Source organism: Symphodus melops (assembly GCF_947650265.1).
Source record: "Symphodus melops genome assembly, chromosome: 7".
Classification (NCBI taxonomy): domain Eukaryota; kingdom Metazoa; phylum Chordata; class Actinopteri; order Labriformes; family Labridae; genus Symphodus; species Symphodus melops.
Window position 1 is genome coordinate 17,183,815 of NC_136697.1, and position 18,053 is coordinate 17,201,867.

Here is an 18,053-nt window from a genome sequence, read left to right on the forward strand (position 1 = left end):
TATTCTGCGCACATGCTGGGATGCCACTTAACAGAGTTTTCTGGGGTTGGGCTGTTGTCCAGCCAGTTCTCTCCCCCTTACTCCAGTCGCCAGCCGTGCCCTAGGTGGCAGGCAATGAGGCAGCTACCAGGCTGAGTAGCTGGACAAACTCCTAGTCTGTCGGAGGATATTAGCGTTAGCGAGACACCTGCAGTCGACAGCAACAAGGACACAGGTGTCATCTTTCCTCCCAACGCTGTCCTCACATTGACACGATAGGACAAATCCTACCTCCTTCCTCCTTCAAGAGAAAAAAAGTTCCTCAGTTGCTAATTTTTGCAATAACTCGTTAACTTGTCAAAGGCGGGCCCAGATTTCTAGGCTTCCTTGCTGGGCTGGGCTTGCAGGGCGGGACAGGCAAACACTGAAGGCAGTACGTTAGCATGTAGATCTATAGCGACAGGCTGCGCTGGCTGAACAGAATCAATACGACAGTCACAGGGACAGAGAGAGCAGGGCTCTGGGCTAACAGTCCAAGCACATTGGTCAAATCATTCATCTACAGGAACAGTAGCACTGACAGCCCAGCCTGCAACACCCATTGTGCTTAAAAAAAAATACAGAGGCATCAAATCAGTTCCAACAAACAACAGACTCATCTGGAAATTCTGTATGTTTTAATATATAAAAAATGCTGAATTGGTACATACATTGGTATGTATATGGCTCTCATGGATAACAAAAAGGCACACAATACTCTGAAAGACAAATACTTGTTCATCCCGAATAAAACCAGGAGGATTGTTTCAAATAACTTCCCACTTTTATGAAAGTATTCCTGGAGTTCTTCAAGACTCTTTAAACTCAGTGGTTGAAAATGTTTTCTCCTCAATACAAAAAAAGTTTAACTTTTACAAATTTCCCAAAATCCAGTCAAAGATGGCAGAAAGTGCAAACTTTGTTCAAATATCACAGCAAAAAAGTCTGACTAATTATTTTACAGGTATAAATTGATGCAACATTTTATTCTGATTGTTTTTTGACCAGAGTTTTTTTTTTTTTTTTTTTTTTCAAAAATATTAACGAGACTCTATAACTCAAAAAAAGGGTTTCTTTTTTCATTCTCATATGGATGGTTACTGGACTCTGATAACTCTGGAAATACCTGAAGATGTGATGTTTTAATGACCTGATCCTAAAGACGTGTTTATAGCTGTTACTAAATTATAATAGTGACACATGAGAGAGTGGTAAACCCGGGGGAATAAATTACCGTACAATGAATTACCTTACAATCCGATCCAAATGATCCACATTTTTTATTATATGTTCCCTTAATTGTCACATTGAAACTAGAGCGAGCGACCAGTAGTTTCACCAAAAGTTTATCCAACCAAATGACTCAGTGTCCAGTCTGAGTCTCTGCAGTCGTGCTTCAATACCTGTTAGCCAACTCATGAAATAAAATATCATGCAGCAGTGTCTTTAAAAAGGTTCCTATCGAACATATTGTGACTGCTTATATCAAATGTGTTTAAGTAGCATCATTGCCTTGGGATGACATATTAAGGAACATTCACATAGTGACAGATAAGCACATTTAATTTAGACTTTTAAATGAAGTGTTGATGCCTGTAGTTGTTGTTGTTATTATTTAGCCCGTATATTATTTTTTTCTTTGCAAAATCTACTGAGTGAACTCTCGTGGTTCACCTCTTTATCCTTGAACAGCAATTACAATCCTCAAATTGCTGGTGGGTGTTGCCTCCCTCAAAGACAGATTTTTTTTTTCTTTCCATCTCTCCTCTGAATAAGATGACAGACAGTCTTTACACTAAATAACAGGGTCTGAAAATAAGAGGCTGCCAAAGCACGCTCCCAGCTCTCACTAACAGCGTGCAAATGGCAATTAATGTCTTTAATGGTCTTTAGTCAACCTTTTATCAGGATTTTAGGGAGGCCTCTACTTGAAGAAACATTCTTTTATTGTGATAATTTATTCTTTTATCTGAGGTATATGGAAGGTCGACATATTCTATTTCATCTCCTGTTTATATCACATCTAATGAGCTGTACATGGAAATAGATGAGTTAAAGTAGCTGTTGGATAAATATAAATTTTGTTGAAGATATTGATTTTTTTTTGATTTTTTTTTAATTTTTTTTTACAAAAATTTGAATTTTTTTCTCTTTAAGGACTAAATTAACAAACTAAGCTCATGTGGTTTGGGATGATTATTGATCATAATAAGGAAGAAAATGCTGAGAAACCATTCAGTGACAAACATCTCATTTTGTTCTGTGACCAACATTTCCTTTTTTCTGTTTTAATAACAGTCATTAAGTGGTTTCTATCTCCTTGTTTATATATCCTGCATGAAACAACTCTGTAGGAATGCCTGGTGCAAAATATATCTGGTCACTTTTATAAGTCCTTGTTTGAACTGCAGTTATCTGCTCTACTGGATATACACTAACAACATCTCTTGGAGTTCAGTCAATGTCTGCTCGCTCTGAGGTTGTCTCTTGAATACAGCTGCATACTTCTTCCTTTTTTCCAATAACCTCATGATGTTTGCTGTTGAGATCAAGACACAATGTTTCGATACAGAAGTGCAAACTACTCAACCTCCTGTCTTAGCCTTTTACTTTTCCACCTCAAAAACAGTTTTAGTTTTAACTCAAGAGGTCAAAAATAAGTTCAGAATTTCAGCTAGGTTTTTACATGTATCAAAATGTCCTCAAGCATGAATGTAAAGTGCATTAACTGGAGACTATTTTCTCCTATGGATTGATACACATCTTCTGTTCTTATGAGCATTTACAATTAATCACAATTTCATCATTATCAGGATTCAAGCATATGCAATAAACAATCTACAAAAGGCTTTAGTATCACCACAAATATCTTTAAAATCAAGAATTCAACAAGTGATGCTTTCCTCTAACTCAGCTATTTACAGATATTACCCATTAATATGCAATCAGAAGAAGCTCGATCTATCTTTAAGCAAATATCAGATGAACTAGTGCCAGAAAAAGTGTTTTTGATTGATTTCATATTCAGGGGAAACATATGAAACATGAAAAACAGCAGATAGACATAAATACTGGAAATGATGGCTAATTGTCCCTTTTAAATTTTAGTTTCATCATATCACAATATTCAACAATGTAATCGCACAATGAGTAGTTTTCTCATATTGTGCAGGAGTTTTTTGCACAGTGTGCTGGATATATTCATAATAACTTTGAGTTATCTTAGAAATGAAATTAAATACCTTGTGCAACTTGTACAATTTGTATTAAGTTGTTTCTCCACCAGCAGTTCTTAATCATGTCTGTATAGTCTCTATATGTCTGTATAGTCTCTATATGTCTGTATAGTCTCTATAGTCTCTATATGTCTGTATAGTCTCTATAGTCTCTATATGTCTGTATAGTCTCTATAGTCTCTATATGTCTGTATAGTCTCTATATGTCTGTATAGTCTCTATATGTCTGCATAGTCTGTATATGTCTGTATAGTCTCTATAGTCTCTATATGTCTGTATAGTCTCTATATGTCTGTATAGTCTCTATAGTCTCTATATGTCTGTATAGTCTCTATAGTCTGTATATGTCTGTATAGTCTCTATAGTCTGTATATGTCTGTATAGTCTCTATAGTCTGTATATGTCTGTATAGTCTCTATAGTCTGTATGTCTGTATAGTCTCTATAGTCTCTATATGTCTGTATAGTCTCTATAGTCTCTATATGTCTGTATAGTCTCTATATGTCTGTATAGTCTCTATAGTCTGTATATGTCTGTATAGTCTCTATAGTCTGTATATGTCTGTATAGTCTCTATATGTCTGTATAGTCTCTATAGTCTGTATATGTCTGTATAGTCTGTATATGTCTGTATAGTCTCTATAGTCTGTATATGTCTGTATAGTCTCTATAGTCTGTATATGTCTGTATAGTCTCTATAGTCTGTATATGTCTGTATAGTCTGTATATGTCTGTATAGTCTCTATATGTCTGTATAGTCTCTATATGTCTGTATAGTCTGTATATGTCTGTATAGTCTCTGTATGTCTGTATAGTCTGTATATGTCTGTATAGTCTGTATATGTCTGTATAGTCTCTATATGTCTGTATAGTCTGTATATGTCTGTATAGTCTCTATATGTCTGTATAGTCTCTATATGTCTGTATAGTCTCTATATGTCTGTATAGTCTCTCTGTCTGTATAGTCTCTATATGTCTGTATGGTCTTTATATGTCCGTATGGTCTTTTATATGGGATTTGATGAACAAAAGAAAACTATAACATTGTCCTTAAAGTTAAATTTGACCACATTGTACCATAATGTTAAAGATGTTAGCATGAAGCTAATGCTTGTCTGTGTTTCTTCAGACAAACGGTGGCTGGCAAGATGCTCCGACTCCTTCGTCAGTGACATCGCCCACGGAAGGACCCGGGAGTGTTCATTCGGATACTTCCAACTGAATATATCCATCTCCACACCTCATTGACACATCACAAAACATGGACTGACCTTCCTATTCACAGTATTAAACAGAGGAGTTTACTGACCCACAGTTTGGAAAGGTACTGTGAAATCCTAACTAGAAAAACAACAACATGTTCCTCTGCGAATAACATTGGACATTTGGGATACAAACACAAAGTTTCACAAACAAACTCCAGAAATACCGCGATCAATGAAGACGTTTGTACAGATTTCACATTATATTCAGAGGGCTGGGGTTACTGCTTCGCTCATAATGTTTTCACTCATACTGTTGAAATGTTATGATAAAGTAAATAGATCCAGTCATTGGTTTTAACTGAAAATACTTCATTCTACCTCTCAGCCACTAAAAAAAGTAGAAAAATGTCAGTGACCATTATTTGTTTTGTAAAAATGAAACTTTTGTCTTTGCAAGCAGGAGGCACATCTTCTTACTTACATTTTGTTGTCTCTCACCTATTCTATGGTACGCCATTTAGACTTAAATATTGCTCAGTTGTTTACAATGTGTGCTTGATAAAAGTATGTTCATTTTCCCCGCTGTCTCCGACAAGTCAAAACAGAGGAGATTTGACCTTTAAGGTAACCCTGTGAAGTATGTTATCTGTAAAAACAATAAAGAAATTCTTGTCATCAGATCCAAAGCTTCACATCATTCATTGATGAAGGTTGAATTATTTTACATATTGATTCATTTTCTATTGTTGGTTTTGGTTCTGCTGCATGATGGGCAGAGCTTTGTACTTTTTTCTCTCTTTGTTTTTTTTTGTTGTTTTTTTACTTACTTTTATAACCGGTGTGTGATAGTTACATTTTCCAGCAACGCTGCAACAGAATAAAAAACATTTAAGATGCCAAAATGCTGATGTAACCAAAACAATCTGTCAGAACAATATTTCCTCATGGATTCAGTTATTGTTTTAATCGATGTACATAAGAAACATTTCATTTAGTACTCATTTAAACTATCACGTGCTGCCATTTAGCTCTGCTGATAGGGAAAAGATCCCTTTTTACAAAAAAGAAACTTTGTCAAGAACGTCTGTAACTGAGTTTGTTTTTCAATATATGAACCACAATCCACTTAAACGTGGAAGTCATTATGATAATAGAGTTTTCTAGGCTTACACAGTGGATCCTACAGCACAGGTCCAGGAATTCTTCAGCATTGAGCCACTGATCATCCTCGTGACAGACGCATCTGGATGTACCTGAGCTGCTGCTGCTGGAAAAATAAACATGCGTTTTCAAATGTTCTTGAAGACATCAAAAGGCTCCAGCAACACTTGTAGTATGCAGATTGACTTTATTAGACGGACATGTTTTGGCTTGTGGCCTTCTTCTTGGTCATTTCAAATGTTTTTAACCTTTATATCACCCAGATTGGAGATCCAAACAAACATTTGTAATCATGCTCGTCTGCGATTATTAAACTGATTTTTCTCAGCGTTAAACATTTATTATTATAAATGTTAGCCATTAAGCATCATAATGGGAAAGTCATAGTGTTAACGAATGTGTTTTTTATGCCGCCTAGCGTTGTATATATATATATATATATATACACAGTTTCATGTTGTTAGGCCATTTTTGTTGGCCATGTTAAATGTAGGCTGTTACTTTTTGTTTTCCTCTTGTGATTGATCTCATAATCTTCGAACATTTGTTAATGTGCACCATTGTGCTTGAATTGCTTTGTTAAAAGGTTTCCACAAATTAAAAATGATATGTAATACAGCCAGATGATACACCAGTTTTTTTACGTGTAGTTTTTACATTAGAGCAGAGACTTTTTGCAGGTTGTTCAATTTCCCATGAAGGCATCAGTGGCTCAACGGCGATTGCGGTCGCTGAAAGTCAACCAAGGTTAGTGACTGCCAGCAGACATCAACCCTTTTATGGCTCTGCATGCGTGTCTCCGCTTTCCATTATGGCTCCTGTCCAACATATTAGTGTACATGCACTCAGACAAACATTTAAAAAAAAAGAAACACTTAAACACTGCACCAAACTGTATTTTTGTAACAGGAGAGACATCAGCAGCTGACGCTACAAAGAACAGAAAGTTCAAAGTTAATTTGGCTAAAACTGCTTCTGAGAAATGTTCATATTTTTTATATTTCCCGCCAAAATCATTTTGTTTGTTTCTCAATTATTTTGTACTTGATTGTAATAAAACTTAACCCCAAACATATTCATGAAGATGTGAATCTAAAGAAGAAAAAAAAGCATAAGCAAACAATAAACAAAACAACTCACAACCATCATTGTCATTTTTAGCAAATAACTAAATACCTAAACATAAATATTGTATTTTTAAGGCATTATTTTCAGCTGCTGGTTAATATCAGGTTCTTGTCTTGAGCAGGAAGGTTTTCTCTGATTAATTTGATAAAAACCTCTACACAATGTTCTGTTTCCATTTTCTTTGTGAAAGGACATATCACCCAGTGCAACACTGTCCATGTGAGAATATGACAAAAGTCTATGACAGGAAATAAATACAATTGTGCTTTAATAAAGAAGAAAATACACAATATTGTATGTCATCCAACGTATGAAAATGTGATAAAGTGTAACTAGGTTTAGGTCCTTGTGAGTTACAACAAATAGCAAAGCTGACACTGCCTGGCGAGACAGTTACATGTCCAACAGAATTACTTTCACAGCAGCTGAATATTCATAATCGTCCAAACAACAGGGGCGAGGGGATGAGGGAGCAGTTGGCTGCGGAGTGTGCGGATGACAACGGTCACAGGCCTTGACTGCTGAGCGAGTGTGAAATGCCAAAGCCAGACTGCTCCTCTGTGCCTGGAGGGCAGCGAAGAAGCTGGGGCCTGCTCTCACCATCAAAAACAAACTGACAAGACTTCATTTTGGAAGAAGGAAGAAACATCTCCTGGCTCCTGTGCATATGATTCTCACAACATCTGAAATAAAAACATAATGTGAGAACAGCTGTTTTGGGAATGAATGATGTTTTCTGACTTTTTCTCAGGTTTCTTTTTACTCTAGTGTTGCTTTTACTCATTAGGAACATTGACACTGTGCCGAGTGATTGAAATATAATGTTTCTGTTGACATCTGCCACCCCAGCTGTCATTACAGCACTGTTTATAATTACAGCTGCAGTGGAAAAAGCATGGGTGGGGAGCCCTGACACCTTGTCTCCCCCTCTCAGCCGAACCCAGAACATTGCTCTAATGTGCAGTGACAGAACAGCCCGGACCCTGCTGCTGCTGCTGGACTATCTGACCACACATGAGCCCCTTTAAAAATCCACTCATTTACACACTGTCACTCACAAATTGTTAAGAACATATGAGACTGTGTATCATGAGATTCTCACATAACAGGCCTTCAGGTCTTTCCTCTTCCTTGTTTTGGCCAAGAAGATGAGACAACAGGGTATGGAAATCGGAAATGTGAGAAATCAGATGACAAAATGATTAGATTAGAACAAAAGCTGGAAGAGCTGGACGTGACAGACTCTCTCCACAAGATGGGGATATAGACACTTTTCCACACACAAAAAATATTAGAAAAAATATTCAGGTTGTGTGGTAGTAGAGTTGTAATAATTTGAGTAAATATTTTTAATTGCTATAAAATCTATTTATTAGACTCAGTCGTTTATTTATTTATTACTAAATACAAACGTTTGTCTTATTATAAAATCATATGGGTACCTGTCAGGTTCATAACTTTCTTTTTCTTCTTAGTGGTGTGTGTGTGTGTGTGTGTGTGTGTGTGTACATGTGTGCAAAATCGCTACTATAAAACCATCAAAAAAAAAAATGTTTAATGCCTCTATTTTATTCACTTTAATATTATTGTACGTTTGATATTATGTATGTATTTCCTGTTCTGTTTGTAAATGCATTTTATCAGCATTTATTTATCAGCGTGCATGGTATTGTGAAATTTTCATTTGCAAAATACTGTGACTGTTTCTGAGTAAAATGAGGTGATTTTTGAATGAACAGTTTAAGTGTTAACTATTCTTACACAAGTCTTCAGTACATTTGAGATATGTGCACCCACATAAGAAGTCGTACTACATGTTTCTCAGCAGAAATGGATACATGTTTTATTTCATCGACAAAGCAGTTTCTGAAACAGTCCCTTTAATTAGAACATGCTGTATTTAGATGTATTTATGTCCTAAATGCTACTAAATCAACTAACTACACTGCTATTTATTTTATCATAATAACAATCGTAATGTTGAATACAAATGTTCATTATGCACATGTTAAGTTGTTTAACTTTGGCTATCCTTTCAAATCTAAATTCCGGATTATTACATGTAATGATGAAACATCATTACATAGTTGACAGTGTGTTAGATTCACAGACTGTCTGTGGATGGTAACATGTCAGTGTTATGTTGCCTCTAGTGGTTTCAGACTTGTATTACAGGACACATAGGGGTGCACACTGTTCACATTTTTCAACCCCGATGCTCCTCCTCTCTCCACGCTGTTCCAAGTGCTCCTCACAAGTCGTTCCACAGTGTTTTTTTCTAACATTCAATCTAAAAGGATTTTCTGTGGCGGCGGAAACCAACATGGCAGATCTTACTGTGCAGCCCAAGGGAGGAAGCGGCGGAATTGTGGTAATTTAATAAGAAAACACGACAGGGAATGCAGAGCAAGTGCTGCCTGGTGGTGCTAGCAGTGCAGGAAAAAAAAGTTTACTCATTCATGGACGCTACTTTGCCTTCACACTAATCTGCACATTTCGAGCCACACACGTATTGTAGACTGGTGTATAAGCGTCTTATCAGATGTGGAGGCGATCAATCGTGATGTGCAACAATGTGTTTCCCCGATCAGATCCCCGATGATTGGCCAGGCTACAGTTTAGACCTGTTCAGCTACCCTGCGCACTACTCCGGAGACCTGGATTGTGTCGTCATTCCGCATGGCGTCATCATGGACAGGTACAACACTAAACCAACAAATCTGATCAACTTATTGAGCTGCCCAGATGTTTCTGCACCTGTTCTAAAGAAAGTTGCTAAAAACGTGCCTCTTGTCAGTTCTCCGGGACTATAAAGGGAAGTATTAGTGAATATCATGCTTTCATCAAAACTTGATCCAAAAGCTACTAGACTTCATCAGTTGTCTTAAAGGGCTTGATCATTAGCATGCTTTTTCTAGCTACATCCACCTGCTATTTTCGAAGTAAAGAGAACTTTTTTCTGTATTTATTGGTTTATTTATTGTTTTTTATCCATTACCTTGTATACGTGTCATTGAGTCTATGAAAAGTATTATCATTAGCTGAAGGAGAGGTAAGATGTCTTCGAGATCTTCAGTTAAGTCCAGCTCACTTTGAATCAAGATGGGATTTTCCATGACCTGGATGTCTGAGAACCTCATATTGTACATCATCTTTGATACAAAAGACTTAGGGTTGTGACATACTTACCTTTAATAAAATTATTACTGTACAGTTTGGAAAGAAGCCCTTAAAAAAACAACAACACAGACAGGCCCAAGTATTGGAGCAAAAGACAGGAGAGAAAACATGGCAATGCAAACATAAGGACAGACTTTTCATGCAGGGTATACAAACCCCTGCAACTGTAAACATTTGACCTGAAAGACAAGACCACGACTCTTCTAACGAGTGTTTAAAAAAAAAAAAAAAGTAACTTTTTTTAAAAACATTTCCAGGACAGAACGTCTGGCTCGAAACATCATGGATGACCTGGGGGACCATGATATTGTGGTGCTGTGTGTGCTGAAAGGAGGATACCAGTTCTGTGCGGACCTGGTGGACAAGATCAAGGCTCTCAGCCGAAACTCCAACCGCACCATCCCCATGAGGGTTCACTTCATCCGCCTAAAGAGCTACCTGGTGAGTCACAGACATCTATTAGACAAGGCTCACTGTTTGACCTGAGTGACGTATGTGAGAGGCAGCTTTCGTGCTTGAGTTTATCATGATTTTTCCCTGAGTCCCATGACTCAGTCAGAAGATGTGTTGAGCTATGTTTCATACAGCGTTACCACAGTAGTATCTTTGTGTCAGTGTTTCTTTTATGTGCCACCATGAAGATCAGGCAGAGGTGAAAAATACCACAGAAATAAGAATAGGGACATGATTTTATATGAAAAAGCTGAACTTTGACCTTTAATTCATGATTTATTTCAAATTAAAGAAATGACTCCTGTGACATAGCGGTTATGTATGGAGATTACTACAAGCTTGTGACCCTGGTTCAACTCCAGCCTATAGCTTCTTTCCCGCATGCCCCCCCCCCCCCCCCCCCCCCTCTCTCTCTCTCTGACTTCCAGATCTATCGTTGTACTGTCAAATAAAGGCATAAAAAAGATGATCCTGTCCATAAATTAGATTACCATTATAACAAATACCTTAGTAATGCAGTCCTCTAAAATATTTTCCTTTACTTTCAAACTTACTTTGCATCAAATATGTATTTGAGTTGTTTATTCCTACAAGCATAATCAGAAACATGTGTAACCTATGAAACCATGCAACAAAACCAACGTGTTTCTTGTCCTTATCTTGCTTTGTCATTTCCTCAGAATGACCAGTCAACAGAGGATCTGCACATACTCGGAGCAGAGGATTTGTCGTTTTTAGCAGGAAAGGTAATTTCTCTTCTCACCAACTTTCAACTGAACACAGCCTTCTCTTTTTTTTTTTTTTAGCAACTTTTCTTCACACAAGCAGCTCCGAGGGCTTGAAATACAAAAACCAAGACATGAAATGTAAAAAAATAAAAGACGGCAATCACTAAAACTATGCAAGATTAAAAATGAACACAAATCAGATGAATGTATTTTTATTTTTACAACAAATGAATAAATATCAGTAAAAAATGTAACTTCAAATTACAGCTGGATCAATACGACAGGTCTTACATTCCCTTTAAAAAAGGCAAAGAGAACATTTTATATGCACATACAGTCATTTGAACAGCTCGGGCATAAACCCAGATGGTTTTACTGGCTGACTTTTAATAGATAACAGCCCCAGAGTCCAATGGAGCATTGCTTTGAGCTTTGTTATTTTCTCACTATATTTTACAGTAAAAACACAGACTGCCAAGCAATCGGCAGGTGGTGGGTATTGAAAGCTGTTGGCCTCAAGAGGGCAGCATTGCCTCTTGTCTTCTTTCTCCTTCACCATCTTTAAGAAATGGAAGAAGATCAAAGATGGCAGTTTCTGACCAACCCAATGGTGATCAGATGCTAATCTTGGTAAATCAAATTGTTAAAGGCTTCTTCACTTTATCTCAGAGGAGACAGTTTGTGTGTACTTTCTTGGTAGATGACAGTTGTAACAGACTGAGTCCTCATTTCCTTATATTGATATTGTGTCAACAACATCAGATCACAGTAGGTCTTTGTGGAGGCTTTTTCTTTCATGTTGTTGTCAAATTTCCTACCACATTCCCAATAAAGGTTCAGCCACAAATTTAATTCAATAAACAATAAAAGAAAAAGTATTAGGATTACAATAAACTAACATCCTTTAGATAAATGATTTTATTCTGTTTAAAACAAGTTGTTTAATCGCTAGGACTTAAACTCTTGATCAATTATTGATTAATCTACCTTTTTATTGATCAATTGATTCTTCCTAGAGACAGAGTCAGATGCCTAACCAGAATAAAGTCCTCTAAGAGATGTATGAAAGAGACTCGCAGCAAAGATTGTAGAGATTGGGTCCGCCCACATGTTAGGAGGCTATGGCCCTAAAGACCTAAAGTCCCGGGTTCGAGTCCAGCTTGTGGCTTCTTTTCTGCTTGTTATTCACCACTCTCTCTCTTCCTTTGTTCCAACTCAATCCATTGTCCTAGCCAACAAAGGTAAAAAGCTCAAAAGGAAATAGGGAGGGAAAAAAAGAAGAAACACCATCCATGGAGCTTTTGCTTTTGAAAATGTCTCAACCAAATTATTTCTAAATAATTCAAGTATTAAAATAGTAGATTAGTTTTTTCATTTGCTAATAGTTTAATCACTTGTACTGTATATTTTGATACTAAATAATTTTAACTTGTATTCATTTATGTTGTTTTTAAAGCAGACAAACGAAAAGAACAGCATTAGTGTGTGTGATATGTGTGAATGTCTGCAGAGAACCTGACTGGTATAAGTGTGTGTGTGTTTTTACTCCTCCACTACTAAAGAGTCTGAGAGTATTTCTGAGGTAATATATATCAGCTGATGTGAACACTTACACACACACACACACACACACACACACACACACTCACACCCTTTAGCTGATCACACGCTCACACATGCACGCAATAATGTTCCCTGTAGCGAGGCGTGGCAGAAATGCCTGAAACATGAATAGGATATGAGGTAGTAAGCCTGAGTCACTGCCAGCTGCTTTGCTCACAGTATTTAAATTGTGAGTGTGAAATCCCAGAGCTCCCTGTGATCTACAACTAAATTTAGTCGCCTGTTTGTACCACAATGCTGGACTGTTGGCGGAAGAAGTGAACTAATTGAATGACAAGGACTACACAGTGGCTTTCCCTCTCTGTGTCCACTTTGATATACAACTTATTCCTTTTGTGTTTCTCCGGGGTTTACTGCACTCTAAATAAATCAGTCTGAACAATGAGGCTTAAACAAAAGCATAAGCACATGCTTGGCTAAATCCTTTGTTTGAAAAGTAGAGTATAGTGCATAGAGTTCCATGGCAGTTAATGGTTTTTTATCTTTTAGTTGACCTGAAGCTCACTCATACTAAATAGGGCCCTGTTGTCTCAAGTTGATTACACATCTGAGCTATTTCATCGACGTCGGAGCAAAGATTTCCAATCTGGACAAGGCTTTCGTCTGCTTGTTATCAGAAGTGAATTGATGATGTCCTTTCAGTTGAACTTTTCCTTTAGTTCTCTCTTACCCTACGACGACAACAACAAAACATTCAGTGTGTTGTTCTTTTTTTATTTTTAACATATAAACCAATGCTCGTTAGGCTTTTATGTCTACATTCATCTGTGTGTCTTATCGTGGAATGCGTGGCTCGTTGATTCAAAGATAAAGTCGTTTGCTATCTGCCTCCTGCTCAGGAATAATGGTTTGCTTCCCTCCCTCTCTTCTCTCCCAACATGCTCTCATAAGAACGTGCTGATTGTGGAGGTGAGTCGACTGTCTCATTTTTAACGCTCTGCTTTTTTCATCTCCACTGGCTGATTTTTGTGTGTCTTCGGTGGCTATCCAGGTCACGAGGAGCCATTTAACGTTCTTTCCTTTACCACAGAACCTGAGTTTAATATGAGGAAACCTTTTAGTTGGCTGACCTATTTTGCTGCTTTTTTTTATCAAATGAGAATAAACTTTCTCTTGTAAGAGAAGTCATTGATTCTTGTCTGAGGAGCCAAGAATGGGAAGAAAAACAACATTTTCAGAAATGAACCCCACATTTATAACTGCAATCACTGGTCAGTTCCCACCCATCTGTGACTCTGCCCCTGAGTCATTTATTGACTACTGCTTTTATTGCAACAAGTAATGGGACGTTTTCTATTGTAGACTTCCCAATAAGTCTCCTAACAGCTTCTGTTTTCTTGTATTCTGTAATCAGTTTCACAAACGTCCGATGCCACGTTTAATGTGAATGTAACCACCACAATAATAAATCAATTGCAAAGTCAACTCAAAGCAGCATTTGTTCCATTTAACAGCTCTTTGTTTTGATTTAACAGTTCCTTTCATCCGCTAGGTTTTATAGAATAGAATGAGCAACCAATTTAGCAAATAACTAGTAAGTAGCGAAAGACCTGGATAGCCCCCCCCCCCCCAAAATCCGAAGTACAGCTAAAGAAGAGTTCCTTTTTTCATCATGTTTTCATGTTTTGAGATTAAGTCGCTATTGGCTGAGTTGCTTGAAGTTGCCAGTGCCCTTTCTCTCTAAAGGGCACTGGAAGTCGCCAAATGACATCATCACCTAATTTGCATAATTGGTAATATGCATGTGATCGTAATAGATGCTGTAAGAGAGAGATAATGTTGTGGGAGAGACAAAAAGTGAGTAAAAAAATTAATAAATGAACTGTTGGTTCTTGGTTTTTAGGGTTCTTTTGCCATTGAAACAGGCCATCACTTCTCAAAATAAAAAATTGCTAGATTTTTGTCAAAAAAAACCATTGCCAAAAGGATATGGAAAGTGGCCAGATTTAGCGTGAAAGTCGCCAAGTTGGCAACCCTGGTCAGACTTAGCTCATTTACATTTAAAGACACAGAAATGGCCTGTTCTGAGCAGGGCTGAAATAGAGGGGATCAGAGTAGGATTTTTAGCAAGAAACTTCACAGACATGTTTTTGGGAGCTCTGAGACTGATTTAAACTGGTTATAAAGGAGGATAATATGTGACCTTTTAAAGTCCATCCTGTATTTTAGAAGGAAGAGAAGAAGAATGTATGAATACTGAATGGTTTCAATCACGATGACTAACTCTCTCTTAACTGGTGACCATATGTGAGTCAGTATTTAAATACATTAGAACAACATGGAAAACTAAAGCTCGATCCTACATGGGCTTACATTTTTTTTCCCTTTTTGTCTTCTAAAATAGCACAAAACCAATCACAGCTTTTTAATACTCTTGACTGAGTCACATTTAAGGAAACACTTTATAAATAAGAAACAGGACATTACAGCAGTCTCTCCACGTTGTCCCTCTGCTCATACCCTGTAACAGGTCAAAAATATTAGCACAAGTATGTAATTACAATATGACTGGCTTGCTGACCGACATTTACTTTGTTTTCAAAGATGACAAAACACACTGTTGTGGCTTTGTTCAACCACTACATTTACCTTGTCCTCATGCAAGAGGTCAGATGGTAAAATATGAATTGTTGGTTTAAAACTTCTCCTTTTTAGTCACTTTTTTATGAACAGTTATGAAACACGAATCCAGTGTGACCAGCTACTTCCTTTTCACTTCTACTCATGCATCAGATTTTTTCTGCATTTCCGTCCTGACATTCTTCTGCTTTCTTAATCCAGTTTGTCTATCTTTCCCACCCCTTCGCAGGCCATTGTAGACACCGGAAAGACAATGAAGACTCTCCTGAAGCATGTTGAAGCCTTCAGGCCCAAAATGATCAAAGTGGCAGGGTAAGTTGTGGCCATACAAACCTCAAAACCAAACCATCCCACTCTCCTGCTTTGTGAATCAGTCAATTTCCGCTTTCCAGTCTAGACAGGGGAAAAAATAGTGCAGGTGTTAGCTTCTACCGACGGTGTTCAAATTACAACTGCCTCTTAAATCGTTACAACAGGTAGAAAGAGATGTATAATACAGTACTGTTTGTTCTTTTCATCAGATTGTTGGTGAAGCGAGTTACATATAACTCAACGTGCCTCCCTGACTGTACGTACCCGACCAACCCTTTTTGATGTGTTCATGAGTCAGTGGTTTATTCATAATTAAACAACTGTTGCAGCTTGTTAGTGACTGAGTCAGTGCACCAGAGAAATACAATTAATGTTCCTCTTTGTTTCAGATGTCGGTTTTGAGATACCTGATCGCTTTGTGGTTGGATATGCCTTGGACTACAATGAGTACTTTAGAGACCTAAATGTAAGTATTTCTGACCGTTAAACATGCTTTAAATAAGGACATTTAGTTTTGTCTGTCATGTTTGGTCTTCTAAATGTTGTTTTTCTGCTCCTTCTTCAGCATATCTGTGTGATCAGTGAAAGCGGAAAGATGAAATACAAGATTTGAAAAGGAGAAAAAAACAGAAAAGGGATTTTAAAGAGACAACTGTGACACAGATGTCATCTCGTAACAGGCCTGAACACTTTCCCGGAGATGGCGATCACTGCTACAACTGCTGTCGTGACATTCCATCTCAAGCATCCATGTTTTATTATACATTCCTTCTATGAGATAGTTCTCATTAGGACATTTAAGCTGGTAAATATCTGGTTTTCTGTAATGATGTTTTACTGATTCACATTATTTTTTTTTTACCTCTTTAATATGTTACAAAAGCACACCTATGTGAAGAATGTAATAATCATGAACTGTAGGAGTGTAACAGCATTTTAACTAAGTGTGTGATGAGTTAACTTAGAAAATGTATTTTTTTTAATATGGAAATTAGTGATAGAATTTTAAAAAATATCTACAGATTTTCATTGCTCATCACGTAGCCCTCTTGCTATCATCTTTGTTGCTTACGGGCAAAAAGAAAAAGTTTTGTAAACAATAAGTGCACTAACTGACCTACCTCTTTTTTAAGTATTTTAGGTTAAATTGGATAAATTTTTCATTTCTGCATTTGACTTTCAGAATTTAACATATTAAAGTATTTTTAACACCTCTGTGGTCTGTTACTAATCAAGATAGTTTAAAGTACTTAATGTGTGAGCTCACTAGACATACACACATTGTGATGCTTTTATTAGGGTGGTGATGATTAGTACAAAGCCATTCTCTCAGTCCTCAAGTCGCCATCCTTCAGGCTTGTTTTAATCATTTATTTTCTTACAATGACACTAAGCCACTAGAATATTGTACATTCTAGTCAAGATGACAAAAGAAAAATTCAAAGACCCCTCAATCTTCAAAACTCAGTACATTTTTGTCATCACATGTAGCCTATGACGCATGTTGCATGGCATAACTGTATCCTGAAACATTGTGCTATTTTTTGTTACAAGTAAGAAAGGGCAATTGACCAGTAAAGGGAACAAAATAGTGTGTTCTTCAGAGCTGCTGTGCTCATTGTGTACACCTGACATACGACTCCCTCTCAAACCAGGGAACTCAAAGTGCCATAAAGAAGGAACCGTTGTTTTTTTTGTACTGAGGTCTACTGGGGGATTACAGCGAATTCACTGACCCGTTTCACAGGATTTAGCTAAAAAAAAATAACTTGACCACATGCTCTAAATATTATTTTTGTATTTTTTTTTCTTTTCATTTGATCGTTAAATTATTATTATTAATGCCATGTGAATCCAACATTGTGGCTGGGTGGAATACAAATATATAATCTAGTAGGCAACAACATGCTTTCCTTTTGGAGTCGTTTGCAGAGATGCAAATGTATTCTTTTCAGTGGCTTTATTATCCTCAGTAGAGTTAGTGGAAGTCGAACTGGCTGGACAGGACAACTTTGTGAAAGTCTCCTCCCTTAACTGACCTCTACAACAAAAGCTGCCAAACCTCAAGAACAGGTGGTCCCTTATGTTGGGGAGGAATAAATGAGACATTTGAAGAGGTCCTGAGAATCTAAGCATTTATTTAGGTCTACAGTCAAAATCTGTGAACAATTTGTAAAGTGAAGGACCGCCTTTCCTATCCATTTCGATGTTGTACTGTAGCGTACAGTTCGCGATAAATAAAAGCAAAGTTTATATGGGATGTGTAAATGCACATATCTCTTCTATCCACATGCCAGCCCTGCTCGACCTCCCTTTGAACCAGGACATGTGACTCCCCGTTCGACTTGTTTTTATCAAACGAGAGCGTGTGAAGCGCGTAAAAGAGTTGACTTTCTGTGTCAAAGTAGTTTTAGTTTTAATTACTTCTCA

The 18,053-nt window shown here is 37.2% G+C and overlaps 3 protein-coding genes across 7 annotated transcripts in view; all 3 read left to right on the forward strand.

Annotated features, from left to right (window-relative positions):
- The window catches only part of pbx1a (pre-B-cell leukemia homeobox 1a), a 53,834-nt gene extending 48,696 nt beyond the window's left edge, over positions 1-5,138 (forward strand). For all 3 annotated transcript variants that reach the window (XR_013779646.1, XM_079349483.1, XM_079349484.1), the window contains one exon: positions 4,383-5,138. Coding sequence is in view for 1 of the 3 variants with exons in the window: in XM_079349483.1 (XP_079205609.1) it covers positions 4,383-4,475 (93 nt within the window). In the remaining 2 variants the exon portion in view is untranslated. The remainder of the gene's footprint in view (positions 1-4,382) is intronic.
- arhgap21b (Rho GTPase activating protein 21b) overlaps positions 1-18,053 on the forward strand; it is a 113,113-nt gene that overhangs the window by 65,311 nt on the left and 29,749 nt on the right. The gene's annotated exons all lie outside the window — the stretch shown is intronic.
- On the forward strand, positions 8,889-16,834 carry prtfdc1b (phosphoribosyl transferase domain containing 1b). 2 transcript variants are annotated; one of them, XM_079347542.1, is made up of 9 exons: positions 8,892-9,118; positions 9,339-9,445; positions 10,185-10,368; positions 11,061-11,126; positions 13,623-13,640; positions 15,541-15,623; positions 15,833-15,879; positions 16,013-16,089; positions 16,189-16,834. In XM_079347542.1, exons 1-9 carry the CDS (start codon positions 8,963-8,965, stop codon positions 16,234-16,236), a joined length of 786 nt encoding a protein of 261 aa, XP_079203668.1. In that variant the 5' UTR covers positions 8,892-8,962; the 3' UTR covers positions 16,237-16,834. The 2 variants fall into 2 exon arrangements, with proteins under 2 accessions (XP_079203669.1, XP_079203668.1); XM_079347543.1 differs by lacking the exon at positions 16,189-16,834 and having other exon boundaries at positions 8,889-9,118; positions 15,833-15,916.

Bases quoted from the DNA above. Each gene is read 5' to 3' on its own strand.
- prtfdc1b (XM_079347542.1), top strand. From the start codon at position 8,963: ATGCTCCTCCTCTCTCCACGCTGTTCCAAGTGCTCCTCACAAGTCGTT. The intron at 9,119-9,338 runs GTAATTTAATAA...TTCCCCGATCAG, and splicing joins GAGGAAGCGGCGGAATTGTG to ATCCCCGATGATTGGCCAGG. The intron at 9,446-10,184 runs GTACAACACTAA...AAACATTTCCAG, and splicing joins CATGGCGTCATCATGGACAG to GACAGAACGTCTGGCTCGAA.